The following is a 24,703-nucleotide window of genomic DNA, read 5'->3' on the forward strand; positions in this document are numbered from 1 at the left end:
AACAGGGTTCTCATTTGTGTTTGCGTCATCTCAAACAATACACAATCAGCAGTGCGTTTCTTGCAGTCTAATTAGACCCGGAGATCATTCTACCAAAAGGTTTGGCTTACACACCACTTCCTGATCAAACCTGTTTGTTAACATCTATTTGCCTTTCTTTCAGGGTCGTAATGGTTTGGGCTCTATATACGTTTGGGCGTCTGGGAATGGAGGGAGAGAACGTGACAGCTGCAACTGTGATGGATACACAAACAGCATCTACACACTGTCCATCAGCAGCACTACCCAGCTTGGCAATGTGCCATGGTACAGCGAGGCCTGCTCATCTACACTGGCAACTACATACAGCAGTGGGAGCCAGAATGAAAAGCAGATCGTAAGTACTGTATTGTGTCCCTTTTACTCCCTTCTCATTGCAAGGACAGGAAACCATTATCTCTGCCCCTTAATTTATTTGAATAACAGAGAGCACAAACATCTCATTCCAGTGAGTGACATTTATTACCTCTTGTACAAATTCCTGCATCATTCCCACCTTGTAATTGCTGCATTAGTTTTCCATATTTCTGTGATTCTTTTTAAAAGCTGTCTGCATTTGTCGTGTCATTTTAAATAACCACTGGTATCTGTGGGACAGCGTTCCATCCCCCAGCTGCCAGCTGGACCTTCACACTGTACCAAGTGTGTTCTTTTATGTTTGCCTTGTGGCTTCCAATAAATCTGTAACTCTTCTACGTACAACCTGGACAAATTGTATTTGTTTGCTGTTCTCCCATTTCAGTACTTTTCGGGAAAATTGAAGGTATACATAAATGTATCTGTGTGTTGTCTAGTGCCCCTGCCTTTTTAAGTGTAGTGATCATGACAACCTTTTCTAAACACAGGTAGCTTAATTCTGACAAAAGTAACCCTAGTGTGTATGTGTGCAAATGTGATAGAGAACATACGTAGATTGCAAGCTCCAATGGGGCAGGACTGTGACGTGTTGCGGAATTTTCCTGTGCTATATAAACACCTGTTAATAAATGTTTTTACTGTAGTGTAGAACATCTTTTGTACACGTAGTCAGTCAAGCAGGCCCTTATGTACAGTAGTCGTTTTTTTCTGTCCTTTCCCTAACAATCCGATAAGATTATGGACTTTCTGGTCTATTTACTAAAGGGTACACATGGTGTGATTTTGACATTTTAGATAGTCCGTTGCTTAGAACTTAGATACCGACACTGTGTCAGTATCTCCTAGCATAGATGGACTGTGCAGGCAAGGTCATTTTCACTAGATCATAGACTATCATTAGTAAGACAAAATCGCTTAGTCAAAATCTCTTGTGCATCTACTCAAAATCACTTAGTCAAAATTACCCAATATCTCAGCATGTACACAGCTTAAAGGGGTGTATACACGGTTCTTCTAAGAAATTTTGACTACATCGTCAAAATCGCTTAGTAGGTTCGCCTAAATAGCCCCATGTGTACACAGCGGGCGATAGCGATGCGCGGCTCCGCAGAGTCGTTGTTGCCTGGCTAAATAGTCAGTGCAGGCAAGAATATTCTTTCTACACTGTACATTTGGCCGCGGCTCCTGGGGCTGACAGGATGCAGTCAGACGTCTCTCACGGCTTAACTACATCTTGATACACACAGGGCTCAGCCGAAATCACCCCAGGGTGTGTACATGGCTTAAGTCTTTGATGGAGATAAAGTGGATCGAGATAAAGTATAAGCCAACCAGATAATTTCATAAACGCAGCCTGTAACATGGCAGCTAGGAGAAATCAGAACATTTTGATTGCATGTAAACATATAAAATCTAAGGTGTGTGTGTGTGTGTGTGTGTGTGTGTGTGTGTGTGTGTGTGTGTGTGTGTGTGTGTGTGTGTGTGTGTGTGTGTGTGTGGAGATAAAAAATACAGTATTGTAATGAAATTAAAATTTTGTAGAAGCCTTTTGTGAAGAGTGATGTAGCAGCTGACCACAATGTAACTAGTAGCTGGCCAGCACTCATGGCTCTCATCTGCGGACTCATTAATGCAACATTCCAAGACTTCATTAGACATTCATTCTTCAGAAAAAAGTGTAATGAAGTCCTGTTATGTTTTTATAATGTATTAGTGATAATGTTTGTATGTATACATGCTGTCATCCCCAATGTTGTGAGAATATGCTGGGGCTTTAGTACCACAATATTTAGAGAGGTGTAGAGTCCATGCTTGAGCAATAGAAATCCATAGCAACCGAGCAGCAGAGACCTAGAGACTTGTTACACTCAAATGTTGTGATTTAGCAGCACACCGTGTGATCATGAATATGAATGTATTACGCATTGAGAGAGGTTCAGAATTTCTGATCTGGATATTTTTTTCCCCCCTATCAGGTAACCACTGATTTGAGGCAGAAATGTACAGACACTCACACTGGGACATCTGCATCAGCCCCTCTCGCTGCAGGAGTTATCGCTCTCGCTCTGGAAGCAAAGTATGCCATATGTGTTCTACACCTAAACTCAGATTGTATAAACATTAAATTGCCCATTCTTACTGTGCAACTTATTTAAAGCCAATACATAAAAATGCATCATATCCATTCACATGGAATTCGTGAGAATGTACAGGCTGTATTCTACTGATGTCACTGGTTCCAAGGGATTGCTAGAAGATTATATTGCTAAATGTGTTGTCACTTCTCGTGTTTAACATTCAAAATTCTTGGCCCACCTATACCTCCTCCAACTTCCTTTGTCAGAGCCCATGGTTTGCCACCTACTTCAAAGGCAAACACACACCACTTTACAAGATATATCTACATCTTTACATTCCCCAACCCCACCTTTGTACTCAAAAGTGAAGTACATTCATAATTTTAACATACAATCTGCACCCTTGCCCCTATTCCACCTCCTCCCCATTTAACCTTCCTGTCTCCACATAACCGCCTTGATCCCACTTCTTTAACTTTTCCTCTCTCCCGTGGCACATATCATCTTAAACACCAATTTATTTCATGATAAACCATCTCTCAATCCAGTCTCTATCTGACAATCTATTTATCTCCCCTTTGCTTCCAAGCTACCACCGATATCTATTTCTCTCCTCTCACGTCATTTTCGAATGTCTGCAATCAGACTTCCATCCCCAATATTCCACTGAGTCTGCACACATGAGAAATTAATTATTCCAGTTTCCGCAAATTCAAACTGTAATTTCTCTAAACGTCTTCTACCGTACTTTTTTGCAGTCTCACATGCGGCAATTCACACAATGTAATCATCCTATACTGATCATGGCAAATCAGCCTCTTCTTCCATAACCTCTCCCCTTGTGTATCTGTCTTTCTGTGATCTAAACATTTAATGTCCAAATTTTCCTAAAACTCAGCATGTCTAAATCAGAATGACCATCTTCTCACATCCCCAAAGCCTTTACTCTTTTCAGATCTCGGTCAATAACACAAATATTCCTTCTCATAAACCCACTATCTTGCTTCTATATGGATTCGTCCACTCCTTTATTCATCACACTACCGTCTCTTCCAACTGTTGCTCAAGATTAGCATACTGTATGGTCAGAATGTGCCTACACATCTAGCACCTTGACTACTGCAACCATCTGCTCTTTAGCATTCTCCTTAAGACTCATACACACTATAAGACTATATTTCCAATCTGGCTGATTGCAAATTGTTCCCAGAAATTACCAGATTCAAATCAACCATTTGCTACCAAAAGCTGTAAAATGGACAAAAGCTGCATAAATTAATTTAACCTTTTTGTCTGAAGGACCATTGTTGTCGGTTTTCCATGTTTAGGAGCAAATGGTCAATTGTGATTTGCTGTATGGACCTTAACACATCTATCCCAGCTTCAATCAATCTTAAATTCTGCATAAAGATTAATCTTCCCCTCTGACATCTCCATGTTTACTGCCCAGTTTGCAAGTACAATCAGTGGCTCTCCTCCATAATCAAATCCAAATGAATCACCCCTTGCAACAAAGCCTACAACTATACCCACCGCCTAATACCTTAACTTCTCAAAACTCTGTACTCAGGACCCCAAACATACTGTACAATTATGTTTTCTGGTCTCTACAGACTCACAAGTGAAATAATTTGTTTTACTTGTTTATCTTTAAAAATGTTGGTTTACCTGGAAAACGTGAACAGTTTTGGGTCCTAAGGACTAATGCTGGGTACACACCAAACGATTTGAATTGGATGAAAATCGGGCGATCCCATCTGTATTCAGATGAATGGATCTTATACAGATCCTACCTGCAGTCAAAATGATTTTGACCCAATCGGTCTGAATTGGATCCATATTGATGGGGTTGTACCCAAATAGTTTTGGTGTGTACCCAGCATAAGTTTGAGAACCACTGCCTAATACATCTTATATCAAACTACTGTCTTATGTTGGGTACACACCAGGACGACCCGCTCACAATGCACGATGTGAGCCGGTCGTCAGTGTTTCCTCCGACCCTCTCGCGATGGACGCGGGGGGCACAACCCGCTCACCATATGCACCGTGAGCGGGTCAGATCCGATGGCGACCCGCACCCAGGAGTATGGTCGTTCAGATCCTACCTGCTGCAGGTAGGATCTGAATAACGACCGACCGACCCACGGGACCGGTATTGGACCACACCAGGACAGAAAAGGGCCCAATCACCCAGAGCCGGTGCCACCACTAGGCAGCTCTAGGCATTTTCCTAGGGCGCCGGCACCTGGAGGGCGGCAGTTCGCCCCTCACCCCCAGCATGTGCATATAGCTGGCGGCGTTGGCATCCCTGCAGTGCTGGAGGGGGCAGGTGCTGGAGCAGGCATGGGTGTCCGTGCCGCGAGTGTACCTGCGGCGCTGTCACTGTGTATAAAGCTGCTGCTGGCGGCGGCGGGGTCCCTGCAGTGAATAGAGAATAACTAGCGCTATGCAGCAGCGCGGGAAGCGCTTCTGGGTTTGAAAACACTTGCCGCACGCTGATTGGCTGAGATTCAGCCAATCGGTGTGCGGCAAGTGTTTTCAAAATCAGAAGCGCTTCTCGCGCCGCCGCATAGCGCTAGTTATTCTCTATTCACTGCAGGGACCACGCTGCCGCCGACAGCAGCTTTATACACAGTGACAGCGCCGCAGGTACCCCCGCGGCACGGACACCCCTGCCCGCTCCAGCACTGCAGGGACGCCGACGCCGCCAGTTTTATAATACAGGTACCACCCCCCGGGCACCGGGGCGCCCCCACCCCGACTCGCCTGGGGCGCTCCGGTGCCTTGCACCAGCCCTGCAATCACCACACAATCTACATCCAATCGGTCGGAATTGGATCTAGATTGATGGGATCGGACCCTTGTCGTCCTGGTGTGTACACAGTATTACTCACTGGCTTAGCTTTACCTCTGACCTCTGCTGCAGCTCATCTATGGTAACTACCCTCACTCCCTCCAACTAGACATCTGTGCTTCTGCTGTTTGTAGCCAAGCAGACCCAGTGGCATTAAAATCTTGAATCAATCTGTGAAAAAGACAATATATTATGAGCATACTCTTCTCTCACATAGGGCGGGATGTACTAAGCAATGTTTCCACGATACATCCTGACACTGATACTATACCAATTCTCATATGTACTTTAATTACATATATGATTAATAAGACAAAGGACAGCTCTGTGTTTTGGCTCAGGCAGTCCCTCTATGCATGCATCTGATTGGGTCCTTCTCAGAGAGCAAAGCCAACAGAAACCCAGAGGCTTCAGCCAGCAAAAGCATTTCTGCTTTCACAATCTACACACACCATAATGCTAGGTACTCACTGGGCAATATTGTTAACTACATGCGCGATACAGATATCATTAATGATATATCATGCATATCGGGAGGGGGACATCTAGTGTGTACCCAGCATAACTCTTCTTGGTTCTTATGATATGCAGAAGTACTGTACTATGCAGTGGTTGGACTTGTACTGTAGCTTCACTCCTTTTTACAAACCTAATTACATTGTTTCTCAGTTACTACCCTGTTTGTAAATGATCTTAATCACATACATTGTCTCTGCTGAGAGGATCCACATTTCGTTTCCTCTATTGATTTTGCTCTTTCGATTGTATTGTAGCAGTGAACAATTATTTTATTCTTCTTCCTTTTTTTTTTTTTTTTTTTTTGCTCTTTCGATTGTATTGTAGCAGTGAACAATTATTTTATTCTTCTTCCTTTTTTTTTTTTTTTTCTTGAGTCTCTGGGTTTGATTATAGATTAAATATTTCCACATTTGTCAGTGGCATTGCCTTCTATTCAGTGCAGTCCGTTTGAGCATCCATTTAAACCTTTTGGCTGATACAAAACAAAAGCATACTTGTTTCTATGACAACAAGTGTTTAAATTGGTACGTTAAAGATCATTTTATACATTAAAGTTGATAAAACAAATGAGTGTGATATCCCAGTCCGTGCCTTGGACACTGATGTTCCTAAATAAAATTAATAGCGGAAGCCAAATATTTTGCTCTACTTCCAAGCTTTCATTGCGCCATTTCTTTTCTTCCAGTAATAACCTCACCTGGAGGGATATGCAACATCTAGTTGTACGAACATCAAACCCATCCCACCTTAACGCGAATGACTGGATAACCAATGGAGTTGGACGCAAAGGTAATCTAAAAGGCCTTGGAAAAAAGGCATTACTTTTGAATTGCCAGCCAGCAGTAGTATTCAAATGTGTGTTTTAGCTAATAATATCTGTGGCTTAACTAGAGGCTAGTTCAGCCAGTTATTGTAGCTTTTTTTTACCACTTTTAGATTCAAATGGAGCCTTTTGGTTTTAGTAAGATAAAAAATATTAGTTACGTCAGTTGCTTTTAAATGAGCTTTAATTTGACCGAAGATAAACTGTGATGCATAATGATGGCTCTGTAATTTTACAAAATCTGAGACTATTACAACACTGCTAGGGGCGCAAATGTGAAAGGTTTATGTACATAAACCATTGCCCTCTAGATCTGTAATGCCAAATAGGGAATATTTACCTTGTAATTTTTGGAAGGCACTGCCCTTTTTTGTGCTAATTTGACTGGACTATAAGTGCAGTTTCCTTTTTCTTATATATTTTTCCTTTTGTATGTGCCTTTCTTGATGTGCACCCACATAATGTAAGATTTTCATACTCCTGTCCTCCTTGTAAGGCAACATGTTTTGTGTCTTCTAGTCAGCCATTCATATGGATATGGGCTCCTGGATGCTGGTGCTATGGTAACTCTTGCTAAAAACTGGACCTCCGTGGGACCTCAGAGAAAATGTGTAATCAACATTCTCACCGAACCCAAGTGAGTAATGAAGATTTTATTCCTCTTCCATTAGAGCAGGGCTGGCCAAACCGGTCTTTAAGATCTAGCAACCGTTCCCACTTACCAGACCACCTAGTTGGCCAACCCTGCATTAGAGGATATAAGGCAAACCTTTCTGGCTATAATGGGCCATGTAATGACCCTAATGGAGAATGATGACCATTGTGCTTGCTCGTAGTCTATGTATTACTGAATGCCAAGGGTGCTTCGCATATATAGATTGTTACTGTATATATAGATTAGATAGATATATCTCGGTACTTGTGTAGTTTCACGGCGCCACCATGGCGCCGTGCTACTTCCGGGTGTACGCTCGCCACGAAATATGTCCAAAAAAGTAACTTAACTCCATGCCAACATGGATAGTTCATACCTCCACTATCCATGTTGGCATGGAGATGATTTTAAATAGCGTGGCGAGCGTAGCGAGCCACCGAGTCCTCAGCCGTGAAACTACACAAGTACCTATATCTCTAATATGGATCTACTAGTATTTGAATGGAAAGGACACGCTGTTGCATTAATATGCCTATGTTCCTTTAAAAACAATACAGTTGGCGTCTTGGGCTTTTTAAACTGCCTTCTGCACAAGGCTATCATTTTAAAGTGTACCATTTTTTAATTAATGATATGTCAAAAGATGAAATATCTGATGAATAAAAGTCAAATTTGTGAGCCATAAAACGGTCCTGTATCCTCGAGTATTTGAGATAAATGTTTTGTCTCTTGGTATCTCAGAACGCCAGCACATTTGGTGTGCGCCAGCACAACCTTAATCCAGATTGCACAGTAGTCTTCCTAATGAACACTGGCCTATTTTATGAGGTCAGAACAATCTCCATATGATGACTTAAATTATTTCCCTTATGCGGTGCTGAACACTGCAGCTTAATTGCTGCAGCCTCTGATTATGCCAGTGTATCAGAGGTGTGTCTCTGCTGGCAGTCTGATTGTAAGTACTAAGCTCTGCTCTCAGATTGTGCACATTCCATCCTGACAATTAGGAAGCGGCAAGACCTCTATTATAGTGTACGCTCTGTAAGCGGTGCCATTTCTCTCAAGTACTGGGCTTGAGCCTAGAATTGAATTAAAGACAGGTTGCTGCTGCTTTATTGCGGGTCATCTCCAAAGTTATGTTATGCATAGAGGATCGTTAATGTAAGGAAAATGTCATTTTCATCAGCTTGGCTTAGAACTGGTATCCTAGCCTTGGCAGAGTAAAGGAAGGCTCCCGTCTTCGTGTGTGGGGGGGGGGGGGGTTTGAGTTGAGAGGTATTCAGTATGATCGGCTGGAAAGCGCTTCTTTTGATTACCTGGCGACTATTCATGACCTGTGTAAACAAGTGCAATGATGTGCCAGCTCCGCGCCGGAACCTATTCTCTATTCTGTCCCCATTGCGCTCAACAAGTGAACAAGTCTTTCATTCTTTAGCATTCCTCAGACAGGAACATATATATCATTTTGTAGTCTCTGTGCAGAACACATGTAAACGGATACAGCTCCTGCTGTTACTACTAAAGTTGCTCCTCACTAAAATAATAATGCTCAGTGAGTCCTGGGAACAGACTGCGTATTACCTGGCTTTGACTCTTAGGGGGATTTAGACACACAAGCCATTCACACCTCACTGGGTCAGAGCCAGAGGCTCAACGAGGCTTCTGTCCAGCTGAGCATGAATGGAGCCCTGCAGGGGAAAACAGCTGCTGCTCTATCTTGTGCTTTACTTGTGGATGGGGTTAAGCAACCTTGTTCCAATAACCTTTCAGTGCTTATATTTATCTCTTCTGTGCTGCTGATCTGTCTGCAGTGGCCACATCTGCCCTGTAGAACCGCACAGAATGCTACAGCAGATCTAACTAATTATGTGACTAAGTTACTACTTCCATAGAGTAGAATTGTGATACCTCTGGGTAAAATGCCTTCTGTCACTGTTTATATGCAGTAGAGCCTTTTGTAGGCATGTAAAGAATACACATTGTACTACTGTAATAAAGAACAATAGGATGTTTTCGGAACACCTGGTTCTTTGGCAGACATTACACGTTGCAATCTCTGCTCCAACAGTCTCCTGGCTCACTGTGCCTCAGTATTGGCAATAGCACGATTTGGTTTGGCAAAGTAACAGAGCAGATTATCATTTCTCTGATTATATTTCCTGCGTCTTGATTAGCTTACTCCCGAGATGGATTGGTACAGAGAAGGAAGGAGTGACCTTTGACTTCACAATTGTACCCACACCCATTGTTCAGTAATTTATCATTCTTATTGTTCACTCAACCAAGTAACTTTCTAGTCCTTAACGTGTTAGAAGTTGGCACTATTGTTTCGAGATCCTTTTTATTTGTTCTATTTTAGATGAATTAATTGTGTAAAACATGTGATAAGGTTATGGGATTGGTATGAAATCCCGACGGTCGGAATCACGACACTGCGCTCGCCACGCAGCGGGCCCAGTGCCTCGATACGCTTGGCACACTAATTTAATCCCGGACAAAGTGCCAGGATTTCTGCAGCGGGATTCCGACCGCCGGGATACTAACTGCATCCCTATGGGATGGCAAGCAAGCTAAATAATGAATTCTGCAAGCAGGATCCGTAACTGGCACTATGAATGCTGTTCTTATTTCTAGGGACATAGGGAAGCGGTTAGAGGTCAGGCGGAAAGTGGAACCATGCACAGGGATGTCCAATTACATCAGCACCATGGAGCACGTTCAAGCAAGGCTAACCTTGTCCTACAACCGCAGGGGGGACCTCGCCATTTATCTGACCAGTCCTATGGGCACTCGCTCCTGTTTACTTGCACCAAGGTAAGAACATTAAGTCTCCACCTTCCTATCATTACCTGCCATGCTCTCTGGTTTTATAAGGTGCGTTTTAGAGTTGGAACATCATCAGTAGCTACAACTGGCCATTCATGTAGCTATTTGGTAGCTTTAAATTCGGTCACAGCAATTCTCCCTCCATACATGCATAATTTACAATTACAATTATCCCTCGCATACAATATTATTGTTAATTCCTGTAAAATCAAAAATGTTAATTCTATAGTTAAAGCATTTATTGTTCAATATTTGTGATTCCCTATTCAGACCCCATGATTACTCTCCAGAAGGTTTTAATGATTGGGCATTTATGTCGACACATTCTTGGGATGAGAACCCAGCTGGAGAATGGGTACTGGAGATTGAAAATGCCAGTAGCAACAATAACTATGGTAAGTTCCCCATTGAGACTGCTTTGAAGTGCTTTGTGCTTATGAAGTGGAGAGGTCAAGAGAACACTCTTTTATGTAAAATCTGTCTGTTTAAGCCTTAGCGCCTGAGTCTATTCCACTGTGGGGGGAAATGGCACCTTTTTTTTTTTTTGCTCTTCTTTAATCTGGACACTCGAACAGAAATCACAGAATACTTAAATATGGAGTCCTGATGTTGGTGCTACGCATTGTGTAATTTGCTCAACTGGTCATCATACCAGTGAATAAAATCCCTCGGTGATGTCGCTGGCTAATATTGAATAGGTAGGCTGTATTAGAATGCAATTTATTGTTGAGAGTAACCTGCAGGTGTCACCGTTGCTACTGTAGACTAGTCTGGTCACTGACTAGAAGTCCTCTATTGATGTGGGCAGTATATTAAATGTTTAAAATATATTAGGCGCTTCAGTTTCATACCACCATATATAATTTCATCACCATTTCTGAGCATCTAAAGACTTATCTAATACAGATGTGTCCTCATACACTATTACTGGTCACGCCAAACAATCCTTCTGGGCATGCCAGGTCCTGTGTAACTCTGCTTGCACTAAGCTGCCTTTTCACTTGAATATGCATCTTATAATATGCGTAATAAAGCACAAGCCTACCATCTACTAACAACCATTTTTCTAACACTGCCTGTGACATGGCAGTGAGGGACTGACTGGCTGGCACTTTCTCTGTCCACTCTATCTATCTCTAGCCAAGGCTTAGTGCATACACCCATCAGTCCCTATGCAACAACTGCTTTCTGTGACTGCACGGATTCATTTGCTCTGAATCTGCATATGAAGTCTTAAAATGCGCCGGCTGAGGGGGTTTTCTTTCGTGCAATGTTCAGCTGTACTTAGATCCGCAACTTTATTATTTATTTATTAAAAGTTATTTATATAGTGCGCACACATATTCCGCAGCACTTTACAGAGAATATTTGAACATTCACGTCAGTCCCTGCCCCAGTGGCACTTACAATCTATATTCCCTACCACATGTACATGCGCACACAGACATTCTAGGGTTAATTTGTTAGGAGCCAATTAGTCTAGCAGTATATTTTTGGATTGTGGGAGGAAACCAGAGTACCCGGAGGAAACCCATGCAAGCAAGAAGAGAATACACACACTCTACTGGTGGGAATCGAACCCATGATCTCCGTGCTCTATACATTTACCAAATTCCTGTGCTGTTAAAGTTACTTCACTCTTTGTTTCTGCTAGAACATTTAACTCTGGTTGGTTCAGCTCAGTGCTAGTTATTGTAAAATAAGGGATCCCTAGTGCTGGCTCGGGGCAGCATCTAAGCCACTTTTATATTGGCTGTCAACATTTATTCAATTTAATCACTTTGGTGGTATGGCCTGAAATTTCTCCGAGCATGCCTCTGATTAATAGGTGTGCACCAGTGGTGCCTCCAGCTGTGCACCACTGGCACACCACCACTAGGGGCACCCGCTAACACCCCCCCCCCCCCCAGGTTCCCCCAAGGATTAAATGACACCCTTATATACATGTCCAAATTTTCAGACTTTCGTTTAAGTTTTGACTGTCTAAATGTTTACTACAACCCCTGTACAGAAAGTGTTCTTTGAACCAGCATACATTAGAGGGCCCATCCTAGTATCCACGATACAATACACAAAGTATCCTAATGACAACCATACAATACCACCCTAGTGACCGCCAGTTCATTTTCTGTTTATAGAATTGTCAGCAACCACATTTTATTTAATAAGACCTTTTCTCTGAACTGTAAGATGAGCAGATCTCCTAAAATAGTACTGGGTGTATATATAACAATACTGTTGGTTATATTGTAGCGGTTAATTATAGCTTTCTACAATTGTTACCAATACAGGCGTGTTACTGTTATTGGTGATTTGCTGTTCAGTGTTTAAAACACGTGGGCAGTACGGATGGTGTATTGGTTAGCATTATTGCCTCACAGCGCTGAGATCATGGATTCAATACCCACCATGGCTCTAACTGTGCAGAGTTTGTATATTCTCCATGTGTTTGCGTGGGTTTGCTCCGGGTACTCCGGTTTCCTCCCACAATCCAAAAATATAATGGTAGGTCAATTGGCTTCCAACAAAAAATTAACCCGAGAATGTCTGTGTGTGCTTGTACATGTGATATAGATTGTAAGCTGCACTGGGGCAGGGACTGAATGTTCAGCTATACTCTGTAAAGCGCTGCAGAATATGTGTGCGCTATATAAGAAACTGCTTATAAGATGCTTCAAATCCCTATACTGCATCCTTCCAGTCTCCTTGTTAATGTATTTGTGTTGGATAAGCTGCACTATTGAGCGACTGTACTGATAAGAGATTACCAAGTATATAGTAGTGTTTATTATTACTGTCACTAATACATCTTAGACCCTCACTAAGCAGTTATTCCCCATTTACATTGCAATTGTCCATTATAACAGTCACATGCGGTTTTGTATCTCACCCTAACACTCACCTACTGAATATGATTTTATTCATAAGAGATTAGAATTTAAATTGATAACTAGGATATATATTTTAAAAATAGCCAAAATTTGCAAATAGTCTCGTAATCAGATACCAGATGTTACCAAAGATATCACTAAATGGAAAATGGAGATTTACTAAACAACCAATAGGCACGCAATGAATTCAATTGCTTCCATAAAAATACCACATTTTAATAGATAATCCATTCAAATCAAACTGTTCTTACTGCATCACATTAACATAACTGTAAATAAATAGATGTCCGCACACAAAGCCCACATTAATACTCCCCATTGATTGACTGATAATAACTACTGCATGTAGATCCCAGTGAAGCATTGTTCTTTTAGAAAGTGCTTTTAGGCAGAGACAATGTCCCTGTGTCAGTATAGCGCAATTTTCCATTCAAACCACTAATTATATAGTGGGAAATGATTGTTGAGTGATTTGAAACTGACACTTGTTGTCTAAATTGACTTCCATTTTAGCAGCAATACTTAATATATAAACTTTTATAGCACATCTGAATTCTTTTTGGAGCTGCAGATCCATCAGGCGTTGGATCTGTAGGACTGCAGAGGGTAATAGTGGCCGTGCCCCTGTACTCCCTGTCCGCACGCTGCAAAGGCTTTGCCACAGAGATAGATATGGGGGCTTAAGCAGACCTGGGGCCTTATTCTAGTTCACTCTTTCTGACAAAATCCTTCTTAGATGGACAAAACCATGTGCACTGCAGGGGGGCAGATGTAACTTGTGCAGAGAATTAGATTTGGGTGGATTTGGGTGAGTTATTTTGTTTCTGTGCAGGGTAAATACTGGCTGCTTTATTTTTACACTGCAATATAGCTCTCACTTTGAAGTAAAACCCCACCCAAATCTAATTCTCTCTGCACAAGTAATATCTGCCCCACCTGCAGTGCGCATTGTTTTGTCAGTCTAAGAAAGATTTTGTCAGAGTGAACTAGAATAAGGCCCCTGATCGCAAAGCACATATTTTAGCAAATGAACAAAGCCATGCTGCACTGCAGGTGAGGCTGATGTAACATGTGCAGCGAGAGTTAGGGCCCCCATACATCGAGGCGATTTGGTCCGATTTCGGCCGATTGCGACCAATCGGCCTGTTAAATCGGAACAAATCGCCTCTCCCTGACATGCAGTCGGGTCCGATGCGCGGTCCCGTGCGCATCGGACCCGACTAGGGCGGCTGGAAGCAGGGACGCATGCGATCCATCACAACGGATCGCATGTGTCGCTGCCGCCGGGAAGGTTCCGGCGGCTAGCACTCTGTCGGGTGTCCGTACACTGCTGCGAGACGTCGCAGGCAGTGTATGGGCACCTTTAGATTTGGGTGACTTATTTTGTTTCTGTGCAGGGCAAATACTGGCTGCTTTATTCTTAAACTGCAAGTTAGATTTAGATTTGGGTGGAATGTGTTCAAACCGAACTCTCTGCACTTACATTTGTTCCATTTGGCACACCTGCAGTGCATATGATTCTGTCCATTTACTAAAAATGTGCTTTGCGATCAGGGGCCAGATATACTAAGCCTTAAAAAGTGATCAAATCGAGAGTGATAAACCACCAACCAATCAAATCCTACCTGTCATATTTCAAACCCTGCTTATAGTACAGCAGTTAAAAGCTGGTGGTTTATCACTCAATTGTATCACTTTTCAAGCTCAGTGAATCTACCCCCCCCCCCCCCCCCCCCCCCCGAATCATACCCATAGTTTTGAAGGTGTATATGTGTTAAAGATGCAGATTAGTGGTAGGTAGTGTTTCCACCCTAACTGGTATTACTGCTTGTTATGTAGAACCGTTTCTTCAGAGGAAAGTTAGGCTGCCTGCTTCCAGTGATCTTCAACAACTAGTTTCTTCAGCAGGTTTCTGGTCTTTCTCTCAGGCTAGGTGAGGGGAACATACAGACTGGTTGCCTGGTGTGCTGCACCAGTCTTCTCAAAGACTGAACAGCCAGACCTAGCAGGTCACTAAAAAGTAGTGTCTGGAAATCTCAATAGAACACTAGACTGCAGCCAAGCCACCATAGGTTCAAAATATCAGCAGACCTTCAAATATTCACATTAAATAGCAATCCCTGGTTATCATAGTTTTTATATAAGAACAAAGCTCATTGTAGCATACTTTTTGTCATCTTATGTTATGTTCTAGTCCCTTCCATATCTTTTTGAGCCCTCCAAAACCATTTAATTGTAAACAACTGTTCTTTCATCTATATTTTTGCGTTGTTTTTTTTTTTATCACAAAATCAGGAACTTACAATTACAGCACACATGGAACAAATTTACTGGAATAAAGTTGAAAATAAATCCTTAATATTAGTGTTTCAATTCCTCTCTCGAAATGGCACGTGCATAAAAAATGTGAACCAAATGTTTCCGAAATAATGAGATCCCTTTCTGAAGTACATGGCAAGCTGTCAGCACCTTACAGTAGTCATTACATGCTCAGACCACGGATAAACTGTCACGTTCTGCCTGTTATGTAGCTTTGGTCTTGTAATCTACAGCTCATAAGACAACTGTTGAAGTGGAGCTGATCTCTTCTCTAGGTAGTTGAAGAATTCAAATTTGGAGATGCTTCAGAGATCATCCATGATCTTTCCAGATGCTGCTTTGCTGATTGAGAACAAATGCAATTGTTCCTTCCATTAAAATTAGCCATACCGTAAAGCTGCTGCAGTTGCACGCAGCACCTAAATTTGTGTATTTATTTTAACACTCTATCCAACTAGCCTTATGTAAAGCAGGAAAGGGAGTGCTTTACATAAGGCTAGTTGGATAGAGTGTTAAAATAAATACACAAATTATTTGCCTCCAAATTTAAAATGCAAGTTGCTATAGGTGGTGCCTAAAGCAATTTATTAGATAGAGTTTGAGAATCTTTGGATTTTTCTTTAATTCTCTAATCTTTACTAGAGAAATGAACCAGGTTCCCATGAGCATCACCCATTTGGCTTAAGTTACCGGAGAATACATTTTTAATAATTTCCCGACTGCCGTCTCTCTGAATGCTGGTATCTGAGGACTATTGGAAACTTTAATGAAATGTGATGTTGCCCAAGCAACTAGTAATAGAAGATTTCATTTTTTTTATGTGAAACTAAAGCAAGACATTTATATTCTTCTAGCTTGCTATAAGCAGTGTTAGTTTTATTGTGCATTCGTGTCCATCACTAACTTGCAGTATTGATTGTGATACGGCACTATCAGCAGGCAATAGCAGGGGCCTCTCACTCCCTGTGGGCCCCCCCACTGTGATCCCAGATTCCTATGTGGCCTCAAGTCTAGTTAGGTCACCAATTTGTGACCGTAGAAGCATTGAGTTGGCGTAGATTTCCTTATTGAAAGACTGCATTCTGCAATGTGAATACTAGTAACATTTTCAAATTGTGTGTGTGTGTGTGTGTGTGTGTGTGTGTGTGTGTGTGTGTGTGTGTGTGTGTGTGTGTGTGTGTGTTTGTGTGTGTGTGGAGGCAATATGTCTGTTCATATTGGACCCCTGTTTATCATTACTGGATAGGGGTTTTGTTGTGGTTGGATAATTTCCTGTCAGCTGCATGAGAATGACCACTGTAACGATATCTAACGAGGTGGCGGAATTATATTACTTTCTGCATCGGTTGCATAAATGATCATATTTGTGCAGGAGAGAAGATAAAGGGCGGGATTCAATGCCGTAGCAAGGGGTTTTTCTATGGCGAGGATGGCTTATTTTTGGCTTTATCCTCTCCATTAAACCCCATTGCCGTATTCAGTGTTTGGCCAGAACCCTCTTACTCAGAGGTCAATGAGGATCCTCTTAAACGGTGAGGTTCGCAGCAAATGCAAGTTTGCTGTATTTTGTGGGGAGCCCTGCAGTTTTAATGGCCACACTCGTGAAGGGGAGGTAGTTGAATACTCTGAGAGCGAGCAATCGGCGCTGTTCGCCATCATCGCTTGCCGTCAGGGGCATTGAATACCCCTCAATGTATGAGACTTCATCAGTGAAATTTTTTTTTATCTGGGGGAACGCGTGACTTGCACTGTGCCATTGCCATATTTATTCTGTTTCTGTCTAGCCTGATCTGACCTTTCACATTTATCACTTGCCAAGACTTTTCTAGACTACCAACTGCAATCTACTTTCACTTTGAGCTAGTGGTCAGTGGCAGTACCTCACCTCATGGAGGGGGAATAGTAGTTAGCGCTACGTCCCGACGCCTTTCCAAACCACACCTTTAAGAGGACAGCCTTTGTAATGTACTCTCACTTTCAGCTTCTAGTGGTCAACGGGTGTGTGTGTGTGTGTGTGTGTGTGTGTGTGTGTGTGTGTGTGTGTGTGTGTGTACACACACGGAGGGGGAGTAGTAAAACACAGTGAATATTGGGAAAAAGTAGTCCATAACATCCATCTTCTACCTATAATTTTGTAGAATGCAAATGGTTTCTTTAAAGTTGAATGGTTGCTATGGGCAACTTGTGTAATGATTCTCATCTTCTAGATTCAGATATTGACTACAAATGTGTATCACAGATAAAAGCCACCATCTGGACTGTATCCTATTCCAAAGCATTGAAGAAATCACCTGCAAATGTATTTTTTATTTATTCATGTGTAGATAAGCAAATTCATACAGTCTGGTTAATGGTGTCTATAAAGAAAATGGTTGCAGGAGAAATGGATGACCAAGTCTAGGTTGACAATCACTAGATCGACCACTAATGGATGATGGTGAGTAAGTAGACACCCTCTAAGTCGACACAAGCAAAAGGTTGATGTGAAAATGTTGACATGAGTGTACCACGTCCACTTGCATGGCTCGCTGCGCTTCAGGTACACAATTATGTTCCCTCTCCATGTCCACTGGGATGGTAGGAACAGGTCGGTTAAAAAAACCCCGCAAACTCCTGTTGAACTTTTTGCTTGTGTCGACCTTCTGTCAATGTCTACTTAGAGTATATCATCCAATTTTAGGCATCGACCTACTTGCTGTCAACCTACTGATTGTCGACCAGATACCAAGAAAAGACCTGCACAATTTTTGACTTGCATCTGGTTCCATTCTGAGGCGGTATTACCACATTATTACCAAGTCTCCTGAAGGACATCTGGTTACTGTCAAATATGATACTACATGGTTCTGTCCTGCAAAGAAACTTTTTTTTTTTGTTTGAGTGAGGGAGAGAGGGGAGGGCGTGCGCACAACAGCTGCTTGGTTAGGTGGGGTGTGGGTCACGGCTATTCTATAAGATTTACTTCTGATACACAATCTTCCTCAGTGAGTTAATAGTTGTAGTGTGTGTACTGTATGTATGTGTATATATAGTATAGACCAGGACAGGTCTAGCATACTGTGGTACATATAATTTTATCCTCCGCACGCGGTTCCAGTTTGCAGGTCTTGCTCCGTGCTCAGCATTCCTACATTTGTGGTGCGTGGATACGATAAGGGGGGGAAGTTATTTACAATATTTTGTCATCCGTGTGATGGATTGAATCCACTCGATTTGGCTTGTTACATTAAGCAGCCCAGCACGTGGAACAGAGTGAGCAGAGGGACCTGAGCGTTGTTATCACACAGACACAGATGGGTCACACAGCACAAGGCTCCAATTAGCTGCTTAGTATTCACATCGGCGTCCTGTCTGCTCACAAGACACCTCCCTACACCTGAATAAGAGGATTGTTAGTGACAGGAGCTGTGGTTCTGCCTCCGTACACAGTAGAAAGACAGTTTGTTTTCTTCTGTTGAATACAGACTTGTCTCTGTGTTATGCGCCATCACACTGACACATTATAAAAATAAATATGTAAAGTTTGCTGCTTGCTCTCAGGTTCATCATCGCCTTACTGGAGCCTGTAACTTCCAAACTGCAACTGAGGTCCTGTGTATTATACATATTGGCAAATACTGTGCTGCTATTAATGGGAGTCTTACAGGCCAGTGATCACAAGACACAATATGCACACTGCACTCTGTTCCCATAAATGATGTCAATGGAGAGGTGATGGAGCCATAGGGGGTTATTCAATCCCTGTCGCTATTTCCGATGGGGGAAATAGCGGCGGGCGCCTATTCAATGCTGTCTTGCCCGACAGCATTGAAGAGGCAGATCGACAGAAGGGGCCCTTTTTGTCGATTTATGGCTGTGAATTGTCACGATCACAGACGAATCTTGACAAACCACGGCCGTTTACGCAGACACCCCCCCTTGACAGTCGTGACCCGGGATTGAATACCCCCCACAGTATCCTATTTAATGAACACTTTCTTTTTTTCTATAGGGACGCTGACACAGTTTGTCCTGGTATTGTACGGTACAGCATCGGATTCTCCAAACCTCTCCACTCAAGTTGATGTTGGGGGGTGCAGGACAGTGGCCACCAGTCAGTCCTGTGTTGGTAAGTGTATTCCCTTTTACTCTTTTGTATTGTGGAATCATGAATCTTGAATTTTGTTTTCTGTAATGACATATTTAAGGTAATCAGTATATGTATCATATATTAAAGTAAAACTAAAAAGAAATACACCAGCATTTCCAGAATTGAATAACCTATAGCCGCTTAGTTAGTGTGGCCAATTAGGTGTTGGCACTGGCAGTGCCAAGGGATTGTATAACGCAAACCCTTGTCTTTACCAGGAAGCGATGCAAGGTTTTTGGGCTTCCCTTGGTCCTCACAATGCTGCCCTGTTCCTGCCTAACATGACTATCTGGGTAATAACACGGTGTAGTGAGATTAGGGGCCTAGACGCTGGCTTAGTATGTGTCTGGACAAAGGTTTTTGCTACATGCGCTGGTTCAGGGACTTATAACAAGTAAGGGACTGGTACTCAGCAAGTCTCCACTTACATAAGCAGGACCTATGAAGCCCGACACTCTAGTAGGTAATGGGGCTTCAAAATACCAGCTAGAGGAGGCCCCAGTAGCGTAACAGAGCAAGCATTTTTTTAAGAAAATAGAAATACAGCCATCTGTAGTAAATTGGCCATAGTCTTGTGATTGCTGGCTCTCCTGTGCATGTGTGACTGGTGCCTCCTGTGCATGTGTAACTGGTGCCTCTTCAGATCCTATTCTGTCCTCATCTATATGTTTTTAAAGGGGTTTAGTCAAAATCATAGCAGTCGGGATCCACGAGTATTAGTTTTAGGGTACTTGTTTCCTAGCACGGCACCCATCGTATTGCATACCATAAGGCATACGATGGGATGCAATGCGATGTTAGCCAATGTTATACAATTTATAATTGTATACCATCAAATTGTATGGCATATACAATGGTATACGATTTTAAATTGTATAAGCACCCTAATGGGTGTTTTCAATGTTAAATGTGCCCCCTATAAGATAAAAAATTGTATAAGCACCGTACTAGGTGCTTACAATGTTAAAAGCACCCCCACGCCACCCGTACTATCAACGCCAACCCGAAGAGTGGCAGCGCAGCAAGCCCGTGAGGGGCGGCGGTACGTGTCCCCCGACCTTTTCATACCCCCACTATCCACGTCGGTGTGGAGTTGTTTTTATATAGTGTAGGAAGTGCAGCGAGCCACCGAGCCCGAAGCGTGGCAAGCAGACGCGGATTACATGTGAAGTAATGCGGGGCTCGCTGTGCTCGCCACACTATATAAAATCAACTCCACACCGATGTGGATAGTGGGGGTATGAAAAGGTTGCAGGGCGCGTACCGCCGCCGCTCGCCACACTTCGGGTTAACGTCGATACTGGGGATGGCGTGGGGGTGCATTTAACATTGTAAGCACCCATTAGGGTGCTTATACAATTAAAAATCGTATAGGGGCTTATACAATTTAAAATCTCATTGCATGCCATACGCCCGCATGTGATGAAATGCCACACAACTTAATATCGTGGGCGCCGTGCTAGGAAACAAGTACCAGTTTTAGGGTTAGACACAAGATCTTCAGCATTATCAGTGTCAGGATTGCAACCACCAGTATTTCATACTTATCCCATTTTAACGAGGCTCTCCCATATTACATTCTCAAATCCCTGACGCATCGATGGTTCCAAAGACTAATTTTTGTATTGATTGCTTTTGCAAAAAAATGTAAACCATTGAGCAATCGATAGTCTGCAGTCTCATGTCTAGTGCCCTGACGAGGAGTTTGTGGTTTTGGTAGTGGAGAGATGGGAGTTTGTGCCTTTTTGACATTTGGTGATTATGACCTCTAGCTGGGCTGTGTATATTTAACCAAGTGTGTGTGTAATATGCAGCAAAATGTCCCCAGTCCGGCTACAATCCCCTTGTGTGTGTTCCTGAGCATTTGATATTCTTTGCAAGATAATAGGTTAAAAGTATAATCTTCCTCATCGTGTGTGAAAGCATATTACAGGAATTTCTCCAGAGAACATCCCATAATAGATCATTTCCATCTGAAGAGCTTTCATATCACCGGAGCACCCATCCTCCCCATCCTAATGAGGTGCTCCAGTGTAATTAAGGTGTAACGAGGGCTCGATTTCCACTAATTAAACTGTTTTCTGTGGAGTGGGTCAGGTACTAGAACTGTGTGCCACATGTTAGCATTTGGATAAATGCTGTGTTTTTGTAGTTGTTTCCTTGTTTACATCTATAGAAGTGTCTCTGAGCTCGGAATCCACTCATAGCTGCGTCCTAAGAAGTAATTGTAACTGTGCTCATTTCATTCTATGCTGAGTCTGCTGGTGAGGATCAGTCTCTGGTGAGCTGCACTAAATCCTTCACAAAATGCAGCTGTGGAAATATTACAAAGCCTCTTTAGGCATTGATAGCAGATGGCCTCCATATAAAATAATTTTAAGTCTTCAATGACCAAATCTGTTCTCCTCCCTTTTCCTATTAACTCCATGTTCTACCACTTACATTGTTTATTTGTATTATGTTTCCAAAGCCCACACCGTCCTAAAAGGGTTTTCTGCTATATATTTTTATTTGCGGTGTCCTGTTACAGCTCAGTGGGTCCTATTATACTGGACCACTATCTATAATTATATTGGAACCACGATCTACAGGTGACTGCACAACAGACAAAGCTCTCACACATTTGGTAGAATTGCGAATTCTGGGTCTTGCACATTCTCATGCCAGCTAGAACGAATTGCAATGTGCGGAACACTGCACTATAATGTGTAGTACAGTATAATATATTACAGCTGCCATGAGAGTGCAGGGAGCTTAGATCCGAGTCTTGAATAGTTTCTCACTTTTTTTATTCTATTTTGGATGGGGATGTTTTTTTTGCATGCGTTAGAGCCAAACAGTAGTATTTACTAACCTGCGCTCTAGAGATTGCCAAACATCAGATGCTGTTTGGGATTTCAGTTTGCAAAATCATAAACTTCATACGGTCTAGGTCAGGCATGTCCAAACTGTGTCCCTACAGCTGTTGTGAAACTACAACTCCCATCATGCCTTGCCACAGTTTTGCTATTAGGGAATGCTAAAACTATGGCAAGGCATGCTGGGAGGTGTAGTCTCACAACAGCTGGGGGGCCACAGTTTGGACATGCCTGGTGTAGGCCAAACTGCACATTAAAGAGCACGATATCCAACTTTCAGGCCTTTCGGATATCAAGCCTTTCAGAACAGGAAAAAAATATTAAGTTAATTCTTTTGGAGACATTTCCTTATTAATTATGGTTACAATAATTCATTAAGGAGGCAGCACGTATGTCATGATGGGGCAACATTTATAAAACTTCTGGCACTACAGGATGCACTGGAGTCCATGTACATGTAGTGCCATGAGAGTGCATTAAAAATAGTGCCCCCATCATGATAGAAGTCTGCCACATCATAAATAAATATTGCCCTCATTATAAATGAAATAGTATTGTCCTCTATAATAAAATCATACTAAAAAATCTAAAAAGAGCCTACATAATTATTTTATTATAGATGATGATATTTGGTTTATAGTGGGAGCAATAAAAATGCATTTATGATCGCTGTTGGGAAGATATATTGATTACTGAGGTCAGTGTGTGCGATGAGAGAGAGAGAGAATATGCATGTATTATTGGAAAAAAAAATTTATACAAATGGGCATGCGCAGATCTTTATCAGTACTAGTACTAGAACCTTCACACACTTTCTTCCCTTATTTTTCTGCTAGGATATATCTGAAGACTGCAAATCTGTTTATTGCCCACCTCAGTCTCCTGCTACATTTCTACAGTTTTCAGTAACCTCCCATCCATTCTTCGTTTTCAGTCTGTCTGCCTCATTGCGAGTGTTCTCTCCTCGGATCACATAGAGCGGAAGTTTGACTGCTACGCTCTAATGTTGTGGTTAAATTCCTGTCTATTGGTACTGAAGGGCTCTTTACAAGTCCATACAGGTCTTCCCAGGATAGTTCGAGAAACAGCGGTCTAAACTGATCTGTCTCCTTTAAATCTTAAACTCAGTTCTCCGGTCCCCACGCAGTTCATGTTTTCCAGGTTACCTGTAGACTTTTGAAATGTTACATTTTGGTGATACACAGTGCTCCTGCCAGGTGACCTGGAAAACATGAAATGTATAGTGTCCTGAGGATCTCATTTTAGAAGCACTCTTTTAGACAGATGGGTAACATCCTTACATTAAAATTCGGAAAACACCTTTTTTTTTTTTATAAACCTGTAAAGTGCAGGCTCTTTAGCATCTAGGCCAGGGCTGGGCAATTGCGGCCCTCCAGATGTTGAGGAACTACACACCCCAGGATGCTTTGCATTAGTTTTGCTATGTGGTCATGCTGAAACTGATGCAAGGCATGCTGGAATGTGTAATTCCTCAACATCTGGAGTGCCGCAATTGCCCAGCCCTGATCTAGGCGAACATTTGTTTCTCAACCTGAAGGTGACATTTAATTCCAGCCACTTCTCTCCATTTTGTCCTTCAATCCACTAAGATCATGTTGGATTATTAGGAATTTAATTTGCAATTCTAACTTTAAAAATGTGACCATGTATAATTTGGAACCATGGTAGTTTGTATGTGCTTGTGTGGCTGCAGTGGCGGATTCAGGGGGGGGGGCACCCGGGCACGTGCCCCCCCTGTCATTTCATTTTGTAGCTGAGGACCAGGGCTTTCCAACGAGCCCAGCCCCGTGTCTCTAGCCCCCCGGGAACCGGAGATATCGCCTGGCAAAGCTCTAACGTTTTTGCCCCATAGGATAATATGAGACCCGTCAATTCCGACCCCCGCCCAGTTCCGACGGCTGCCAGTTCCCACCCTGGCATCACAGAAGGTTGCGGTTGATCTCATTCAATTCCAAATTGCTGAGCTTTCAATATACCAGGCTGGTCCATATCGGTCAATCGGTTCCAGAGATAATGCGTGTAAACTGTTTTTTTTTTTTTTTTTTTTTATGTAATTTCATGGCTGTTCATGTTCTTTTAGGGCAGATTACTGGACCAAAATCGTTCAAAGCCCATTCAAAAGTTCTTCAATATGATACTTGTCTCATGTAAATGGGTCAGTTGGTTCCGAAGATATAGCCGGTTAAATGAGATAACTGGTTAAAGGGGGGAGGGGTGGTTTTCTCCCCCCTCACACCAGAAAATGCAGGGACTAGGCTGGTGTAAAAGGGGCCAACATGGGAATGCATTTTCTGGTGTGAAAGGGGTATTATTTCAAATAGCCGGGACCTG

The 24,703-nt window shown here is 42.4% G+C and overlaps 1 protein-coding gene across 1 annotated transcript in view; it reads left to right on the forward strand.

Moving 5' to 3' along the window:
* Window positions 1-24,703, forward strand: part of FURIN (furin, paired basic amino acid cleaving enzyme) — a 182,101-nt gene that overhangs the window by 150,032 nt on the left and 7,366 nt on the right. The window contains exons 9-15 of the mRNA XM_083184108.1: window positions 164-376; window positions 2,373-2,473; window positions 6,536-6,639; window positions 7,193-7,310; window positions 9,963-10,142; window positions 10,425-10,549; window positions 19,356-19,472. Of these exons, the coding sequence (XP_083040234.1) occupies window positions 164-376; window positions 2,373-2,473; window positions 6,536-6,639; window positions 7,193-7,310; window positions 9,963-10,142; window positions 10,425-10,549; window positions 19,356-19,472 (958 nt within the window). The remainder of the gene's footprint in view (window positions 1-163; window positions 377-2,372; window positions 2,474-6,535; window positions 6,640-7,192; window positions 7,311-9,962; window positions 10,143-10,424; window positions 10,550-19,355; window positions 19,473-24,703) is intronic.

Source organism: Crinia signifera, chromosome 4, assembly GCF_055691185.1.
Source record: "Crinia signifera chromosome 4, ASM5569118v1, whole genome shotgun sequence".
NCBI lineage: Eukaryota > Metazoa > Chordata > Amphibia > Anura > Myobatrachidae > Crinia > Crinia signifera.